We start from the raw sequence: 17,142 nt of genomic DNA on the forward strand, positions 1-17,142 counted from the left end.
ACAGAGAGACTTGAATATGTGTATCCCAAAGGAGAATAATGTTTACAAAATAGGAGCTTGAATATACAAATACAAGACTTAGGAGCTGAAAACTGGCAGGAAAAGATCCCCAACCGGAGAGGAGATGATGGTAAACCACAGGGCTCTCTACTACTCATTATACAATTAGGTTATACAGTTTAGAACCTTTAAGCCCTTTAAGTTCTTTCCTTGGCATTGTTACCTTCCTGCCTATTCCTCTCCAAGCTTCACTCCCAGTTCCTTTTTTTTTCACCCTTTTGTATAATTTGTGTCCTTGTCTCCCCCCACAAATAAACAGGACAGCAGGGGGTATGCCTCCCTCATTTTTGCAATGGCTAAGCGCCTAGTGCAGTATCTTGCACACAGCAGGCACTAGGTTTTGTTAAATATTTTTAAAAATCATTACTCTTTTTGGTGCAGTAGCACCCTGAGTCAATATTTTTGGAATTCAATTCAGCACCATCAGACATTCCTGCTCAAATTTATTAAAAGACAAATCTTTACCTCATTTTTATTATTTTTATTTTTTTAAATATTTTTTATTTATTTATTCATAGAGAGACAGAGAGAGAGGCAGAGACACGGCCGGAGAAGCAGGCTCCATGCAGGGAGCCTGACGTGGGACTCGATCCGGGGTCTCCAAGATCACGCCCTAGGCTGCAGGCGGCGCTAAACCACTGCGCCATCAGGGCTGCCCTTTACCTCATTTTTAAATGAGAAATACAAAGGGCAACAAATCCTACTGGTTAACTTGTTTTACTAGGTATATTGTTCAAATGACTTTATAATGAGATGAAAGTTGTATGAATAGGCAAATTTTCCCCATATGACCAAAAACTTAATTGCTAGGTGAGACCATAAGATTCAGGCAATAAGTCCACATGTACAAATCAGTCCTTTCAATTTGCAATCATAAGGCTTTTGGCTTCCAAAGTTCAAAGGTCTGTGTATGTGAAATGATATAGTACCATATAAACCTGTGCTTATTGAAATCATTCTAAGTCGTACAAAATAAGAGACAGGGGCCTGCTAAGTCACAAGAGAACAATGAAAATCCTGTGGCCCACTATTAAAACTCTCAAAGATCTGTCTAAAGATTCATGATATGCCCATGTATGTATACCTCTCAAATCAGTTTCTGGTTCAGATAATAGATATCAGACAATCTGTACTTAAACTTTTTGTAATACACTAATAATTCTGAAGTCAATAGCAAACCTCTTGTTAAATCAGATGAATCCAAGATACTAGGAGGCTCTTTTACAACTTCTGCTTTTTCCTCATTTTTCAGTTCTATTTCAGATATGCCATCTTCACCTTGCCTAGTAAAGACTGATTTCAAAGGACTAACTAGACCATTTATAACTTTTAAAATGTGATTAATATATATTTCTAATGCATTTCAGATTTCTCAATCATTACACATTTGTCCCAGGAATGCATTTTTCTGGTTTCTCAAACATCATACATCCTTCGAATCACATACTTCTAAATCTTCCCAAATTATGTTTAACATTCCTTCTGGTGGGGGAGGTGGAGAAAGCCTGCATTCCCTAAAGCTGGTGGACCAATTCTGATTCATATAAACAAACCCGATCTAGAGGTGAGGAAGGGAGGCGTGTGCCACTCCTCCTCACTGTAGTTTTGCAGGTACAACCTCCGATCCGAGGGTCCCACCTGAGGCACGCTGTCTTTGCCTTTTCTGTGATCAGCTCTACTTTTTAACCTACTATAACAATTTTTATGTGGCTTTAAAAATCGCAAAATAACTCTAGTCGATTACAACTACCCAATGTTGTATAGATATTAACCTCGCAACTGTCCTGGAAGTAGGAAAGAAAATGAATTAATTTATTTCGTTATAATTCAGAAAGAGCCTAAGGGACAACTCACCGACCACAAAACAATTAAAAAAAAAAAAAACAACTTGCTTAGACTTTACATTTAAAAGTGTTCGGAAGATTCTTACGTGTCACTCTTTGTGGTCCTAATAAATCACCACTTAGAAAAAAACATGCAAGCGGACACATTAGCACAATAATAGGGGCTATTAATTTTCGACAGTTCACTTCTGATGGAACGGACTACAAAACCCAGTTGGTATTTCTGACTGAGGGAAGACATCCACAATGTAATCGACCTTTTCTTAAACTACCTTATCAGCCTCAAATTCTTTTTGAGAAACCAAGCTGCTAAAGAAAATCAAATGCTTCCAAACCCATCTACTGGTGCCTACGGGGCCCAGAAGCCAGTTGATGGATAGCAATGGCTCCTCAATCTTGGCAGCTGGGCTCTACTACAGTAAGCAGCGTGCCTCGGTCACCATGTCACATTCCGAAGGACTTGGCGAACGATGGCAGATGGGCCTGGGAGGGAAACTACCAAATTATTATTCCCCCCCGCCCCCCAGTTATAAACATATAAAATTTATTTGTTTATTAAATTATCGTTTATTCCTCTCACAAACCATTAGCAGTGAAATTATATACTAAGTTCACGAGCAGTGAACCTTGTCTTATGGACTGTGAAATGTAACGTACACATAATGAGAACCTCTACTTAGATTTACAGTCATGCACACACCAAATTAGGTGTTGACTGTTTTCGTAGAAAAAGAACCCCCCCATCCCCCCCCCCCCCCCCCCCCCGTTTAACGAAGAAGCCCTCGACCTCATCATTTCCATTTATCTGCAGCACTCCTGGCCCTCCCCAGATCGTCACCATGAGGTCCCCGAGGGGCGTGGAGATGCCCTCACCCACTCTGCACCCGCTTGACCCACGACACGGGTCCCCCCCTTCCTCCCCCGCCCCCCAGCCCTAAACCTGCTTCCCCGTTCCCCCCCTCCTCCCCCCCATAAAAGCCATCCCAGGGAAGAAGGGCCTCCCCTACTCCCCGGCAAGGCGCACTTTCTCGCTTCTGTGGCGGCAGAAAGATCTAGGCCTCCTGCACTTACTGCTTTCCGCCTCGTCAGGGGCAGAGGCTAGGGACGGGGACAGGGCCGGAGCCTGGGCCAGGGCGGGGGCTGGGGCTGGAGCCGAGGCCGGAGTCGGAGCCGAGGCCGGGGCCGAATCCGGGGCCGGAGCTGGGACCCGAGCCGAGTCCGGGGCCGGGGTCGGGGTCGGGACCTGGACCTGGGCCACCTCCACCTCCTCCTTCTCCGGGGGCAGCAGCTCCTCCTCCGCCATGTTCTCCATAGCTACCGCCTCCGTGCCAGGCCCGCCCGGGGACCTGCGGGGGCACACGGCGGGGTGAGAGAACTGGCGTGAGCGCCCACAGGGCTGGATCCCAGGAGTGGGAAGGCAAGTGGGAAGGGCTGGATGCGTGCAACAGACAAAAGATGAAGGACCAGTGACCAAATCCTGTCAGCAGAAAAATAAAAAGCCAGAGGCAGCGATTCGCGGTCCGGTCCGCTTCCCTTTCCCCGAGGCGTTACGACGCCACCACAGCCTGCGCAGAAACGTATCGGGGACCGCGTCCAATGAGGTAAGAGAGTTCTGCTTCCACGGTGCGTCCCCGTTCCAGCCGTCAACCAAGGAAGCGCATCAAGACTACAATACCCAGGGTGCAGCGCGCCACCCGGGGGGGTGGGGTGGGGCGCAGCCGGCGTTCCAAGCCCTCAGGAGGAAGTAAACGCAAAGCTAAACAAACGCTCGGAGCGTTCGAATAGTAGCCAGGGTCCGAGAGCCGGACTACATTTCCCAGCGGGCATCGGGTCCGGGGGGGGGGGCGGGGACCCTTTTCCTTGGCCTGGGCCTCCGGAGCCGCCGCCGCCGCCGCTGCGGGCGCAGGTAAGGTAACTGGGGCGCTAGTTGACGTTTTGCCGAGCGGGTTCCCACCTGTCTCCCTCCGGGAGCGGAGCGGGGGGCGGCCAGCCGGTCGGAGGACTCCGGAGGCCCCTGGAGCCGGGGCGGGGCGGCTCTGTAGGCGGATCCGGGGTTGAGCCGGCTCCGTGAAGGGTGTGGTTCTGGCCGCTCTGCCTCTGGGCTGCGCCCGGTGGGTTTGTGCGGGGCCCGTGGGCCGCGGCGGCTTGCGAGCAGCTGACGAGCTTCCTAGCGAGGCTGGCTGATTGGGAATTGGGGTCTGCGCTTCCTTTCGCACCGTCACCCGAACGCTTCTCCTCCTGTGTCTATTTTGCTTTAGCCTACGTATTCCTATTTTCGTCAGCGCCGTCCTGTGGTTGCAGGGTCCTGTAGGTAGGGAAGTGTGTGCGCGCGCACCTCACGCTTGGACTTGGACTTCGTAACCCCGGCGTGTTGAGCCTGGCGGCACCTGTCGGATGCGATTCCGATGCCCCACGGCATCCCCTTCCCACTCCCCTCGGGGGTCTCTTCCCTCTGCCCTCCACCTGCTTGAGGTTAAGCCTCGCGCAGCCAAGCCCACCGGCGCCGGCAGAGGACAACTTTGAGTTTTCTGGGACTGGTCCGAATGTTCCAGGCATCAGGAAAGGAGAGGGAAGCCCCTGCAGGTCCGAGGAGGCTCACACCCCCGGTTGGGCTTTCCTGGTTAGTAAAGCTGGTACTTAACGCCTGCCTCTCTCATCGGTCTGTTTCCTGTTTCCTACTTGTTTCCCAGGTTAATTTTTTTAAGACTTTATTTACTTATTCAGGAGAGAGAGAGAGAGAGGCAGAGACACAGGCAGAGCGAGAAGCAGGCTCCACGCAGGGAGCCCGACGTGGGACTCGATCCCGGGTCTCCAGGATCACGCCCTGGGCTGGAGGCAGGTGCTCAACCGCCGAGCCACCCAGGCGTCCCCATTATTTAGCACTTTGAAAGTGTAACAGAACTTAGTTGCTACCTCCTAAGCTGTCTCAATCAATCCCTCAGTAATTAGGAAATGTATCTGGAGGCTGTTTTCCTTTCCCTCCTCCCCAAGTGAGTCATAGTTCTAAAGTCCTCATAGCGCCTCCAACCTCTACTAAAAAAAAAAAAAAAAGAAAAAATTATTTATTTTGAGAGAGAGCGAGCGCTGGAGCAGCCAGTAGGGGGAGGGAGGGGCCGAAGGAGGAGAGAATCCCAAGCAAACTCCTAGACTAGTGCTGAGCTGGAGGTGGGGCTGATCCCACGTCCAGGAGATTAGGACCCCAGCGGAACCCAAGAGTGTCATGCTCAACCCACCGAGCTTACACCCCAACTTGTAACTAGTTTTCCTGAATGCGTGACTACCTACCTCACTGCTCTTAACAGTTAATCCAAAAAATGGGAAAATAACATGTTATAATTTATAGGAATGAATAGTGGCTAATTCTGTTTGTGCTTCACCCAAGCATCGTTGACTTTTTTTTTCTCTCTCTTATTTCCAAAAGGCTAGATGGTTCATGGAAAGCTTGATTCACTCCATCAGTCTCATTGTTTTAACACTAGCTGGAAACCAGAAGATGAAAAGGATTAGATCTTAGGGTGTGAGAATTTTAATAAGAATTTCTAAGTGTGGTCTCTGCTCTTGAGACATCCTAAAGAAAGGAGTCTTTAAAGTTTGGAGAATTAAGTGAGTGTACTCTTCATCTATTGCTGTCTAAGTTATCTTAAAACTTAGTGGTTTAAAACAACAGTAAACATTACCTCACAGTTTCTGTGCGTCAGGAATTCAGAAGTGGTTTTCTGGGTGTACCTGGTTCTGAGTCTTATGAGGTTGCAGTGCAGATATTCATCCCGGGATCCTTCCACTCAAAGGCTTGATTAGAGCTGCAGGATTAGCTTCAAAGCAGGCCCACTCACATGCATGGCAAGGGGCTTCATTCAGTTCTTCGCTGGTGAGCTTCTCCAATGTCCTTATGATATGGTGGCTGGCTTTCCCTAGAGTAAGAGAAAAATAGAAGCCACAGTGACCTAGCCACGTACTGCCATATGGCAGTTCCTATTGCTGTCACAGGCCAGCTCTATTTATTGTGAGAAGACTACATGAGAATGTGAGTACGGGGCAGCAGAAATCATCAGGAGCCACTCTGGAGGCTGGCCAGCACGGGAAATCTCCCCTTTGAGTTTATATTTTGATTTTCATAAAATCAACGTGAATTTCACACCTTTATTAATATAAAACATTTGTCATAGGAAGCATGTATGTGTTTTTCCTTTAATAGACCACTATCTGCAGTGATTTTTTTTCAATTGGCTTTTGGATGAAAGGCTTAAATTTAGTCTTATTTTGTAGTCAAAACAACAAAAGATGGAGATGGATCAGTTTAAATTGTAAGAGTTAACATTATAAGTAATCCATTGCCTCTAAACAATTCATTTCATGGAATTTATAATTTTTTATTGTACTTTTCCCTGACATGGAATAGAATCCTTGGAACAAGAAGGGGAAAAGAGGATTATCACTCTAATCTGGAAGCTCAGCTGTGAATTCAGTTGCTGCTGTACATTACCTTACAAAGCAAAATTTCTGGATAATTTAGAATCTGTTCTTAGAAGTTGATACTAAATTCTTTTATTAATTTTTATTATTAGGCTTTCTCTTAGCTGTCCTCATTTTTCTGATTTCTCTTTATATTCATTGAAGCATTCCAAAAGTTTGATTTAGTGTTACTATTTTATAGAACTTCATTTACTGTGCTTATGATTGACTATGAGTAATTGCAATTGCCTGTTTTATAGCCTTTCTTATATTCATTGTTTCTGTATGTGTTACTGTCAGCAATAAACTGTTCTTTGGGCTTTTCTGCTAGACTTCTTTTGTATCTTCCCATCCCAACAGACCTGATGATGTTCCCAGTCTCTGGCCTATTGATTCCAGCCCAGGATGCTTCTGATACACACTAAGATGAGAGTGGAGGGTGTGTCAGGAAAATAAAGACTTAGAACTAATTGGTTCTGAAGCGTAGGTTGGGCAAAATACAGCAGTCCTGTAGGTAGTTGAAAATGGTGATCTGAAGCTTGAGAGAGAAGGTCAGCGCTAAAGGCACTGTTCTGAGAGTCATTCCTAAAAAGGTAGTAGATGAAACTGAAAGACAGGAAGAGATCATTATGAGGGAGACTATAAGTGAAATAAAGTGGAACAATGAGAGAATCCTGCTATCTTGAGGTTAGAAAATGGAGATCATTTTGTAAAATTCCAGTCTATAAAACTGAAGGAAGACTGATTTCTAATGTACTTTGTTGTTGTGGTGGTAAAAAACAAAAATGAAAACAAAAAAACAAACCAGAAACACCTAATGTGTTTTTTATTTTAGCTTTTCAAAATGTCCAACAAAGAATCTTGTGGAAAAAAAGAGAAATCTCAGAGGAAAGGCACCACTGCATCACCCAACTTTGACCTAGAAGTAAGAATTTTGATTTACTAACCCAAAGATACCTTTTTTTTGCAGTTCATTTTTGTGTAATGAAAAAAATACCTCTTTGCTTACTAACTTTCTAATGACTAATTTGGCCTCCCAGGTATAGGGGTAATTGGAAAGGGGATCTGGAGTATGGCCATGGTGTCTTAGATTTATATAATCCCCCATTTGGCACTAATAATTGGCACACCATTGGCAATTCTCCTTCTATTCTCTCTTAACCTACTTGAATCAGACTTTTTCAGGTGCTCCTCCAAATGGGCTTTCATCAAGGCCAGCAATAGTTTCCATGTTGCTAAATCCATTGGTCAATTTTCAGACTTAATCTGATAGCCAATTACACCTTCTTGAAACATTTTCTTCACTTAGCTTTTGAGACAACATGTTCTCCTAATTTTCCTCTACACTTGTGACTGCTTCGAAGTCTCCTTTGCTGATTCCTCCTCATGTTCTTAAACTATAACCTTTCAAGTGCCCAGCTTCATTTTCCCAACTAGTAAGTTGCAATTCTATTTCATTTGCTTGAGCCAAAATCCTGGTTGTCAGCCCCTACCTGCATCCATCTATCAGCAAATTTATTAGGTGTCTCTTAATACCAAGTCTGTGTTCTCTGCTATCACCATGATCCAGACAATCAGCTTTCTTCCCCAGATTATTCCAATGGTTTCCAAATTTCTCTCTCAGCTTCCACCTTTGCCTCCCATTTTTCTCTACTCAACAAGCCCCCAGAATGATCCTATTAAAATGTAAGTCAGATTATGTCACTCCTCTGCTCAGTGCTTTCTGGTGGTTTCCTACTTCAGCCAGAATAACAGCTGAAGTCCTAGCTGTGTCTAACAAAACAACCTACCCTCCCCATCTGGTCTCCCTCTCTTTCTCCAATTGCTTTCTCCATTCTGTGGTTCCTTGCTACTATTCCAATAAGCCCTTGAATGGGAAACTCTTTCCCTAGGTATTCACATGGCTTCTTTTTTTTATTTTTATTTATTTTTAAGATTTTATTTATTTATTCATGAGAGAGACAGAGAGAGAGGCAGAGATGTAGGCAGGGGAAGAAGCAGGCCCCATGCAGGGAGCCCTACGTGGGACTCGATCCTGGGTCTCCAGGATCATGCTCTGGGCGGAAGGCAGGCACTAAACCGCTGAGCCATCCAGGGATCCCCAACTATGGCTCCTTCTTCACTTGTTCGGAGCTCCAGTCAAGTGTCAGTTTATCAGTGGGGCCTTTTCTGACTACTCTAAAATTGCAGCTGCCTCCACCCCCACCTCCCAGCTCTTCCTGCCCTCTTCCTCTGCTTTATTTGTCTCCATCACGTTGTCTGACACACTAAATATTTTACTTGTTTATTTGTAAATAGTTTCATGCCTGAAATTTTAACCTCCCATGGGAGCCAGGGACTTTTGTTTTTTCATTAATCTGTCCCCACTGTCTAGAACGTCTTTGGTACATGGTAGGTATTCAAAATACGTTTGTCCTGGGTCTACTGAATTTTGAAGTTCATATAAATAACTAGATATGGCTTTACTTTGTAGAAGACTAAATTCCACCATGGCAATGCCACCACCCCTCAGGGTGAGCTGAGCTGTCAGCTAGCCTTCTGCTGTAGCACCTGTTTCCCATCTCATCTCTAATTTAAGAGCACCCAGATCTTTTGATTTCTACCTGAGTTTTCCTTCTAGTTAAGTTTCTTTCCCTCTTACCAAAGTTTGTGTGTCTTTAAACATTCCCCCCCCGAAGTTTATTATTAATGTAGAAAGAGTGTTAGTTTATAATCACAATGATTAAATAATACTGTCTTATACTGTGCTTTATTTTGTGCTTTCCTTTTTTCCAAATGGCATTCTTAGGATAAGAAAGAGAAAAAAACTTCAAGTTCTAGTTCAGTTTGCTGTGTAAGGTCTGTTTCTTCAGAGAAGAGAAAACTGGTGAGTGATTATATACTGTAACTAACACTAGACATTATTTAAAGTTTTAACGTTTAATTAGAACATTTATGATATAAATTTCCGACTACTTTTCTACTCATTTTTTCTTTCTTTTATACTTCATGATAGCCAATAGAAAGAAAACCAGTGTTTGTTTTTTTCCTTCCTTCTTACCAAAAAAGCATTTATCAAATTACTTCTTTTATGCTGATAGACTCTATCATGTGAGGTTAGACAACATGGATATAAATTGAGAGGTTTTTTAAAAAAATTCAATTAGCCAACATATAGTACATTAGTTTCAGATGTAGAGTTCAGCAATTCATTAGTTGCATCACCAACACCCAGTGCTCATCACATCACTTGCCTTTCTTAATGCCTATCACCTCACCTGCCTCCCCTCCAGCAAGCCTCGGTTTGTTTCCTGTAGTTAAGAGTTTCTCATGGTTTATCTCTGATTTCTTTCCATTTAGTTTTCCCTCCCTTCCTCTATGATCCTCTCTGCTGTTTCTTATAACCCACAGATGATTGAAACCATATGATAATTGTTTTTCTCTGTTTGACTTATTTTTCCCAGCCTAACACCCTCCATTTCCATCTATGTTGATATAAAGGGTAAAATTTTCTGACAGCTGAGTAATATTCCAGTGTGTGTGTGTGCGCGCGTGCCTGTGTGTAAGTATACACCACATCTCCTTTATCCTTTCATCTGTCATTGGACATCTGGGCCCCCTCCACTGTTTGGCTATTGTGGACATTGCTGCTATAAACATTGGGGTGCAAGTGTCCCTTCGGATCACTACATTTGTATCTTTGGGGTAGATACCTAGTAGTACAATTGTTGGGCTGTAGGGTAGTTCTGTTTTTAACTTCTTGAGGAACCTCCATACTTGAGAAACCTCCATACTGTTTTCCAGGTACCAGCTTGCATTCTCACCAATAGTATAAGAGGGTTCCCCTTTCTTTGCATCCTCACCAATGTTTGTTGTTCCCTGACCTGTTAATTTTAGCCATTCTGACTGGTATGAAGTGGTATCTCATTGTGGTTTTGATTTGTTATTTCCTTGATGCCAAGTGATGTTGAGCATTTTTTCATGTGTCTGTTGGCCATTTGTATGTCTTTTTTGGAGAAATGTCTGTTCATGTCTTCTGCCCATTTCTTGACTGGATTGTTTTTTGGGTGTTGAGTTTGATAAGTTCTTTATAGAGCTTGGATACTAGCCCTTTATCTGATATGTCATTTGCAAATATTAAGAGAGTTTTTAAGTCTTTTCCCATATATGGTTATATTTGGTTTTACAATATCCTTTGGAGGTAGTCAAGGCAGATATGTAGTGTTTGTGTTTTCACATTTAAAAATTGAGATCCAGTAGGTTGTGACTTGTCCAAGGACACAAAATAGTTTATAGTAATAGAGCCAAGTCCACAGTCATGCAAATAATTAAAAACACATTAAGCTAGTGCTTGGGTGGTTAGTGAGGACTCACGACATCCAAGTTGAAGTTAGGTGTATGTTAGGATACCTGCAGGGTTGTTATGGGTAATAAGAGAAAGTAGTTGTGAAAGTTGTGTGAATGCAGAATTTTATTTTTTAAGATTTATTTATTCATGAGACACACACACACACACACACAGACACAGGCAGAGGGAGAAGCAGGCTCCATGCAGGAAGCCCAATGTGGGACTCGATCCCGGGACTCCAGGATCATGCCCTGAGCCAAAGGCAGATGCTCAACCGCTGAGCCACTCAGCTGTCCCCAGAATTGTTTTTAAGGATTTGTTTATTTTGGTATCATAATACTACTGTTTCAATTTATTGTTTCTATATTAACCTTAAAACAAAAGATTTCAATATATTTCTCCTTGTTAAAAATCTTTCCTCACTTTTTAGTCTGTCATTCAGGACCATCTTAAATTTGGTCACATCTTAGCCAGTTTGCTTTTGTCTTCCCAAAAATAGCCTCTCTGCTTCTAACTAGGCTGGTTTATTTTCTCTCTGCTGAATTTACACCAATCATCTCCAGCTTCTTAGAATGCCTAAGCTTTCTCAGCTGAGAAAACCTTTTTCTTTTACTCATTAATCTTTATTCAATCTGTTTTCAATCTTTAGCATATATTTTTTCCACTTAAGTATGTTCTAAACTTTGGTGATTGATGTTTTGAACTCTTTTACAATTTTTTTTTTTGGATTTTTTAAATTGGAGTTCGATTTGCCAACATATAGTATAACACCCAGTGCTCATCCCATCAAGTGCCCTCCTCTGTGCCCATCACCCAGTCACCCCATCCCCCTGCCCACCTCCCCTCTTTTAAACTTATTGTATATTCTTCTGCTTTGACACTTAGGTATGTCCTTCCATAGATTATTCATACATATCCCTCTATTTCTCTCTATTCTTTAAAGTCTTTAGGACAGGGGCTATATCCTATTTCTCTCTTAACTTCTCTTATGCCTTCTCTTATCCCCAGAGTGCAAAGAGTGGAGAGTAGAGATAGTAGAGAGAGCTTGTTTCAATCCTGGCTCTGCTGCTGACTTGCTCTATAATGTTGAGGAAGATACTTTGCTCTGTTTGAGCCTTGAGTACTTTTCTGTAAAATGGGGATGATAATACCTGTCTCAGGATTATTGGAAGGATTAAATAAATTACTATGTCAGCCTGTTAACTAACACTTAGATGTGGAAAAATATATTGTCTCTCAATCTCTTTCTCCTGTAGCATAGTGTCAGTCACAATTTATGTTTTCTAAATGATACCTTTTTTCTTTCAGAAATCAGATCATACAGACGTTCTATACCGTGATATAAAAAGAAGACAAGAACTGAAAAGGTAAATTCCCCCCTTTTTTTGATATCTTTGACTTTTGGGGGCTTAGAATTATGATACCAAATATTTTGATTTGCAAAGTTTTTTATTTATTTTGATTAATGCTAATTTGCATGCCAATATTTCTAGCTATAGCATAGGTTATGATTATTCTTTAAAAAGATTTTTTTTTTATTTGAGAGCAAGAGAGCACAAGCAGGGGGAGTGGCAGAGGGAAAGGGAGAAGGAGAAGATGCGGGGCTCAATCCCAGGACCCTGGGATCATGACCTGAGTTGAAGGCGGATGCTTAACCGACTGAGCCACCCAGGTGCCCCGATTATTGAATTTTTAAAATATTAGTGTAGGTTTGATAAAAAGTTGAGTGAAATAAATCTATCATAGTTCTGTGCTATGTAAATGAGACTTTCAAGTAAAATGCAGGTTTTTATCTCAGGTGATTTATTTTTGACATATGCTTATAAGATACATAACTTTGTTACATGTAATAATGAAGAAGTTGTGTGGCTGGTTTAGAAATGTTAAAGGTAAATTACCTTTATATATGTCACTTATTGAATTGGTATGGTTTTAGAACTGTTAAATAGGGTATGGCTACAGCTAGAGAACTTGGGGAATAATGGTAGGAATAGTGATTATTTTTCTTTAATTTCTATGTTCTTTGGATAAAAATTTCAGAGTTTTGTGGTAAAGGCTAAAGGCATTTCTTGCCACTAATGTGATAAATAAGTATAAAAGTATAACATATGATAAAAGTTGGTGAAATCAGTTTCTTTGAAAACAAGGAGTTGGGGGAAGCCCCACCCCATATTCGGCTCCCTGCTTAGCAGGGTGTCTCCTTCTCCTTCTCCCCCTGCTCATGCTCTCTCTTACTGTCTTTCTCTGTCTCTTTCTCTCTCAAAGAAATAAAATATTTTAAAAAGATCTTAGAATTTTAGTGTTTTGGGTTACAGATATAAAACTGCATAATCACAATCTAGCATTTTGCAAGACTAGTTGATAAGAGGTAATTTTAAGATTTAATTTTGTTGGTCTTTTAAACGGTATTGTTGAGTTTTCATTAATTATGACCATACAGCCATGGTGCATAGATGTAAAATATGCAGCATGGGGTTGCTGTGAAGAACAAATGAAAAGGAATGTGAAAATGCCCAGAGAACTACAGGGTCCCATTGAAATTTTTGAGTTATGTTTTATGTGTTGTTCCCCTGATATTTCTTTAATATAGTTGACATCTTAAACATGGTATACTATTAGAAGCCAAAATCGTATTAGAATTTTAAGTTTTATTTTATCATTATTTACTAACAAATAATAATTGGCAGTCTTTTTGTAGGAAGAGATAGAAAATAAAACCCGATTAAGACTCAGGTACAACTCCTATCAAAGGGCACCTGGGCGGCTCAGTCAGTTAAGCATCTGCCTTCGGCTCAGGTCATGATCCCAGGTTCCTGGAATTAAGTCCAGCAACAGGCTGCCTGCTCAGTGGGGAGTCTGCTTCTCTCTCTCTCTCCCTTTACCTCTTTCCTGCTCGTACTCTCTCTCTCTCTCAAATAAAAAAACGCTTATAAAAACTCTGAGGTATTTATAGTTTGCTAGTATATAATTACCTGATAAGGTAATTTCTCCCCCACCAGCCTATAATTTAATTGGGGTCAGAGCACTATTAGATGTATCCTCCACGCTCTCTCCAGGGTCTATCAGAGTGACAGGCACTTAGAAGGCACTCAAAGATTTATTGATATAAATGAATATTTTGTGTTTCATTGAAATTTTTTCATCTTTATTTCTGACTACAAAGTAATACTTACGGGAACCCTGGGTGGTGCAGCGGTTTGGCGCCTGCCTTTGGCCCAGGGCGCGATCCTGGAGACCCGGGGTCGAATCCCACGTCAGGCTCCCGGTGCATGGAGCCTGCTTATGTCTCTGCCTCTCTCTCTCTCTCTCTCTCTGTGACTATCATAAAAAAAAAAAAGTAATACTTACTTTTATAAAGCAGAAAAATATCACCTCTTGGTATTGATAGTTCTAACATTTTAGCATATTTTTTCTACAGACTTTTTTACTGTGCTTATTTAAATTGTTGAGACCACATTGTATATAGATTTGTGCCGTGCTTGATTTTTTTGCTTCATATTATTTCAATATGTTTTGTTAGATCATTGAAAACTTTCATAAACATCATTTATAATGACCATGATATTCTATCATATTTGGTACAATGACCTATTTTTTAAGTGATTTCCAAAATTTTAGTATTTACTCTGTTACCTTACTTTTTGCTATTATGACTAATTCTGAATTTTAAGAAAAGATTTCAGTCCATTTTTAAATCTTTTTCACCTTGGAATAGATTTCTAAAATGGTAATTACTAGGAAGTCAAGGAATATGAACATTTTTAGAATTCTTAATATATTATCACATTCCTTTGTGGAAATTTTTTTTAAAAAAAGATTTTTAAATTTACTTATTCACAAGAGACACAGAGAAAGAGAGGCAGAGACATAGGTAGAGGGAGAAGCAGACTCCCTGCAGGGGCCTGATGTGGGACTTGATCCCAGGATCCCGGGATCATGCCTTGAGCCAAAGGCAGATGCTCAGCCACTAAGCCACCCACTGAGCCTTTTTTCTTTTTCCTTTTTTTTTTTTTGTGAGAGAGAGTGCAAGACAGATTCAAGTGAGGGCAAGGGCCAAGGGAGAGGGGAGACAGAGAATCTTAAGCAGGCTCCATGCTGAACCTGTTGTGGGGATGGATCTCACCACCCTGAGGTCATGACCTGAGCTGAAATCAAGAGTCAGACACTTCACCAACTGAGCCACCCAGGGGCCCTCACTCTGTGTAACTCTTATATCATTTTGTATTTCTCCCATGAGAGGGTCCATTTTTCAACCTCTTGCCAATATTTAATGTTATTTAAAAATCTTTGCTAATCTGAAAGAAGAAATTGGTATGTTATTATAATTAGAATGTCTGCGATTACTTGGGAAGTCAAATTTTATTCCCCAAATATCTCTTAGCCAATCCCTTTTTCTCATTAGTAATTTTCTGTTTGTGTCCTATTTTAGAGTCAGGACATTTTGATTAGGTTTTCATTTACTCAGGCTAATAACCTGTCACATATATAACAAATACCATTTCCCAGTTTAAAAAAAATTTTACTATTTTTAATATGCTAAAGTTTTAAAGTTAAATAGTAATTTCTTTATGTATTTTTAAAATTTTATCTATTTAATCTCTGCACCTAGCATAGGGCTCAAATTCATGACCCAAAGATCAGGAGTCACATGCTCTTCCAACGAAGCCAACAATGCTCCCTATAAATAGTCATTTACATTTATTATTTTCCTTTGTGATTTTTCCCACCACTATTAAGTTTAGGAAGCTCTCTATTAAGAAATTATATAAATATTCCATCTTTTTCCCCTATAGTTTTTAAAGGATCAATATGAAGTGTAACAATTATGGTAATTATTTTGCACTTATGTTTAATCTATATGAAATTTATGTTACCTGGTTTTATATAAAGCTGTAAATTTGGTTTTTGTTCAAATAGCAGACCAGTTATGCCAGCACCATTTGTAATTCTTTCACTTCTTTGTGTAGCCATTTCTTATTTTTTAGGAAGTTTGTGTCAGACCAATTCTGTCATTTCCTAACTGAAATAATACAGTTTAACATTATGTATAATCATGTATAATTGTAACGTAACTTGGGTTTCTGTGCTGCTTTACAGATTGAGTGTAGAAACTGACCCCCCAAGGAGGAGACCAAAAATCAGTTATTCATCCCAAGGACCTGTTAAACTCCAAGAAGCATCATATTCAAGTGTAAATCAGATTATTTCACAGAATCTTTCGTCACATGGAACTAAAAAAGAGCCAAATAAATATGTAGATTTTAAAGATATTAAGTTGACAAGTGTTAGGAGTAAACCTGACCATGGAATTAAGAACTTTAGTAGTCCTAAGATGGCCAAAGATGTACAACCTAAAACTGAAGTCCAGGCAAGTGAAAAACAATGGCCGCCTGTATTTCCTCAGGGGGAGAAGGTGAAAGAACTCAAGAAAGAAAGGCACAAGAAATTTAGGGACAGTTCTGAAAAATGTGTTTTGGAGAAATGCAAGAGAATCCATTTTCCTCAGGATTATAATTCCAACAAGTTGATTAAGGAATCTAGAAGAAGGAAGATCAGTTTTAAAATCCCAGTAAAATCCCATGATACCCTCCAGAAGCTTATAGAAGAAAATGTCTTCAGTTTAGAGTCTAACAAGTCAAAGACTAAACAGGAGAAAAAAGAAGCCCTGGAAAGCTCCCAAGTTTCATTGAATTTGACTAGACACGAAAGTGAACATTTATTTTCAGATTCCATGTCTAAGCAGGCTGCACATGAGTGGAAAGGAAAAAGCCATCATGAGGATCGAGAAAGTGACTCAAGTTCCAGGGAAAACCCAATCCAGGTAAGGTGGTGCAAAATGAGAATATAGGTTTTAGCAAAGAATTTTGAGTCAGGTTGGAGTTTTTCTTTTACGACTAATGATCACAAAGAGCTGATTTAATTTAGTCAGGAAGATATGTGTTGATTCCTTTATCTTACTCCTTTAATTCCAACCTCCTTAGGAAGATATCCTGACAAGTGTTAAGGATCCATAATAAAAGGTAATGTACAAAAAGGTAGAAAGTAGAGGTTACAGATAGTTCTTTCTGATTCCGAAAAGCACTGTGACAGTCTGTTAAGCTCTTCTGTAACCCTGGGTACTATAGAATATCCATGGGTTAATATTCTGAATAACTATTGCTTGAACAATCATTTTTGGAGTGTCACTGTATGCCAGGCACTGGATTCATGGTCTCTTCTTTCAGAGATTTCTTCGTGTGAGAACCACACAATCAGCCACCTTAAGTCTGATAAGTACTTACCACTTAACATGGAAATACAAAGCCATGAGTAATGTCTTCAGTACACTGTAGAAGGATTACTTGAGAAAGGTTGCCTGGAGGGGGGTAATAGGCCAGGTGGGGCAGGATGTTCCAGCCAAAGGGAACTACATATACAGCGATCCAGGTTGGAAAGGTTGGTACATCTATTTTGCTTTTA

At 41.1% G+C, this 17,142-nt stretch overlaps 2 protein-coding genes across 12 annotated transcripts in view; one reads left to right on the top strand and one right to left on the bottom strand.

The window, feature by feature from the left end:
* TRMT1L (tRNA methyltransferase 1 like) overlaps positions 1-4,109 on the bottom strand; it is a 35,951-nt gene extending 31,842 nt beyond the window's left edge. The window contains exon 1 of one of the 3 annotated variants that reach the window (XM_035719306.2): positions 3,859-4,109. Coding sequence is in view for 2 of the 3 variants with exons in the window: in XM_025430099.3 (XP_025285884.1) it covers positions 2,976-3,216 (241 nt within the window). In the remaining variant the exon portion in view is untranslated. Of the gene's footprint in view, positions 1-2,975; positions 3,508-3,858 lie in introns of those variants that run through there. The other 2 variants (XM_025430099.3, XM_049112162.1) reach the window with 2 other exon arrangements.
* The window catches only part of SWT1 (SWT1 RNA endoribonuclease homolog), a 94,926-nt gene continuing 81,414 nt past the window's right edge, over positions 3,631-17,142 (top strand). For 6 of the 9 annotated variants that reach the window (XR_003129088.3, XR_003129090.3, XR_003129089.3 and 3 more), the window contains exons 1-5: positions 3,631-3,810; positions 7,192-7,281; positions 9,145-9,222; positions 11,992-12,050; positions 15,781-16,504. Coding sequence is in view for 6 of the 9 variants with exons in the window: in XM_025430089.3 (XP_025285874.1) it covers positions 7,201-7,281; positions 9,145-9,222; positions 11,992-12,050; positions 15,781-16,504 (942 nt within the window). In the remaining 3 variants the exon portion in view is untranslated. Of the gene's footprint in view, positions 3,811-4,132; positions 4,525-5,335; positions 5,508-7,191; positions 7,282-9,144; positions 9,223-11,991; positions 12,051-15,780; positions 16,505-17,142 lie in introns of those variants that run through there. The other 3 variants (XM_049112161.1, XM_025430090.3, XM_025430095.3) reach the window with 3 other exon arrangements.

The sequence above is a fragment of the Canis lupus genome, chromosome 7 (assembly GCF_003254725.2).
Source record: "Canis lupus dingo isolate Sandy chromosome 7, ASM325472v2, whole genome shotgun sequence".
Classification (NCBI taxonomy): domain Eukaryota; kingdom Metazoa; phylum Chordata; class Mammalia; order Carnivora; family Canidae; genus Canis; species Canis lupus.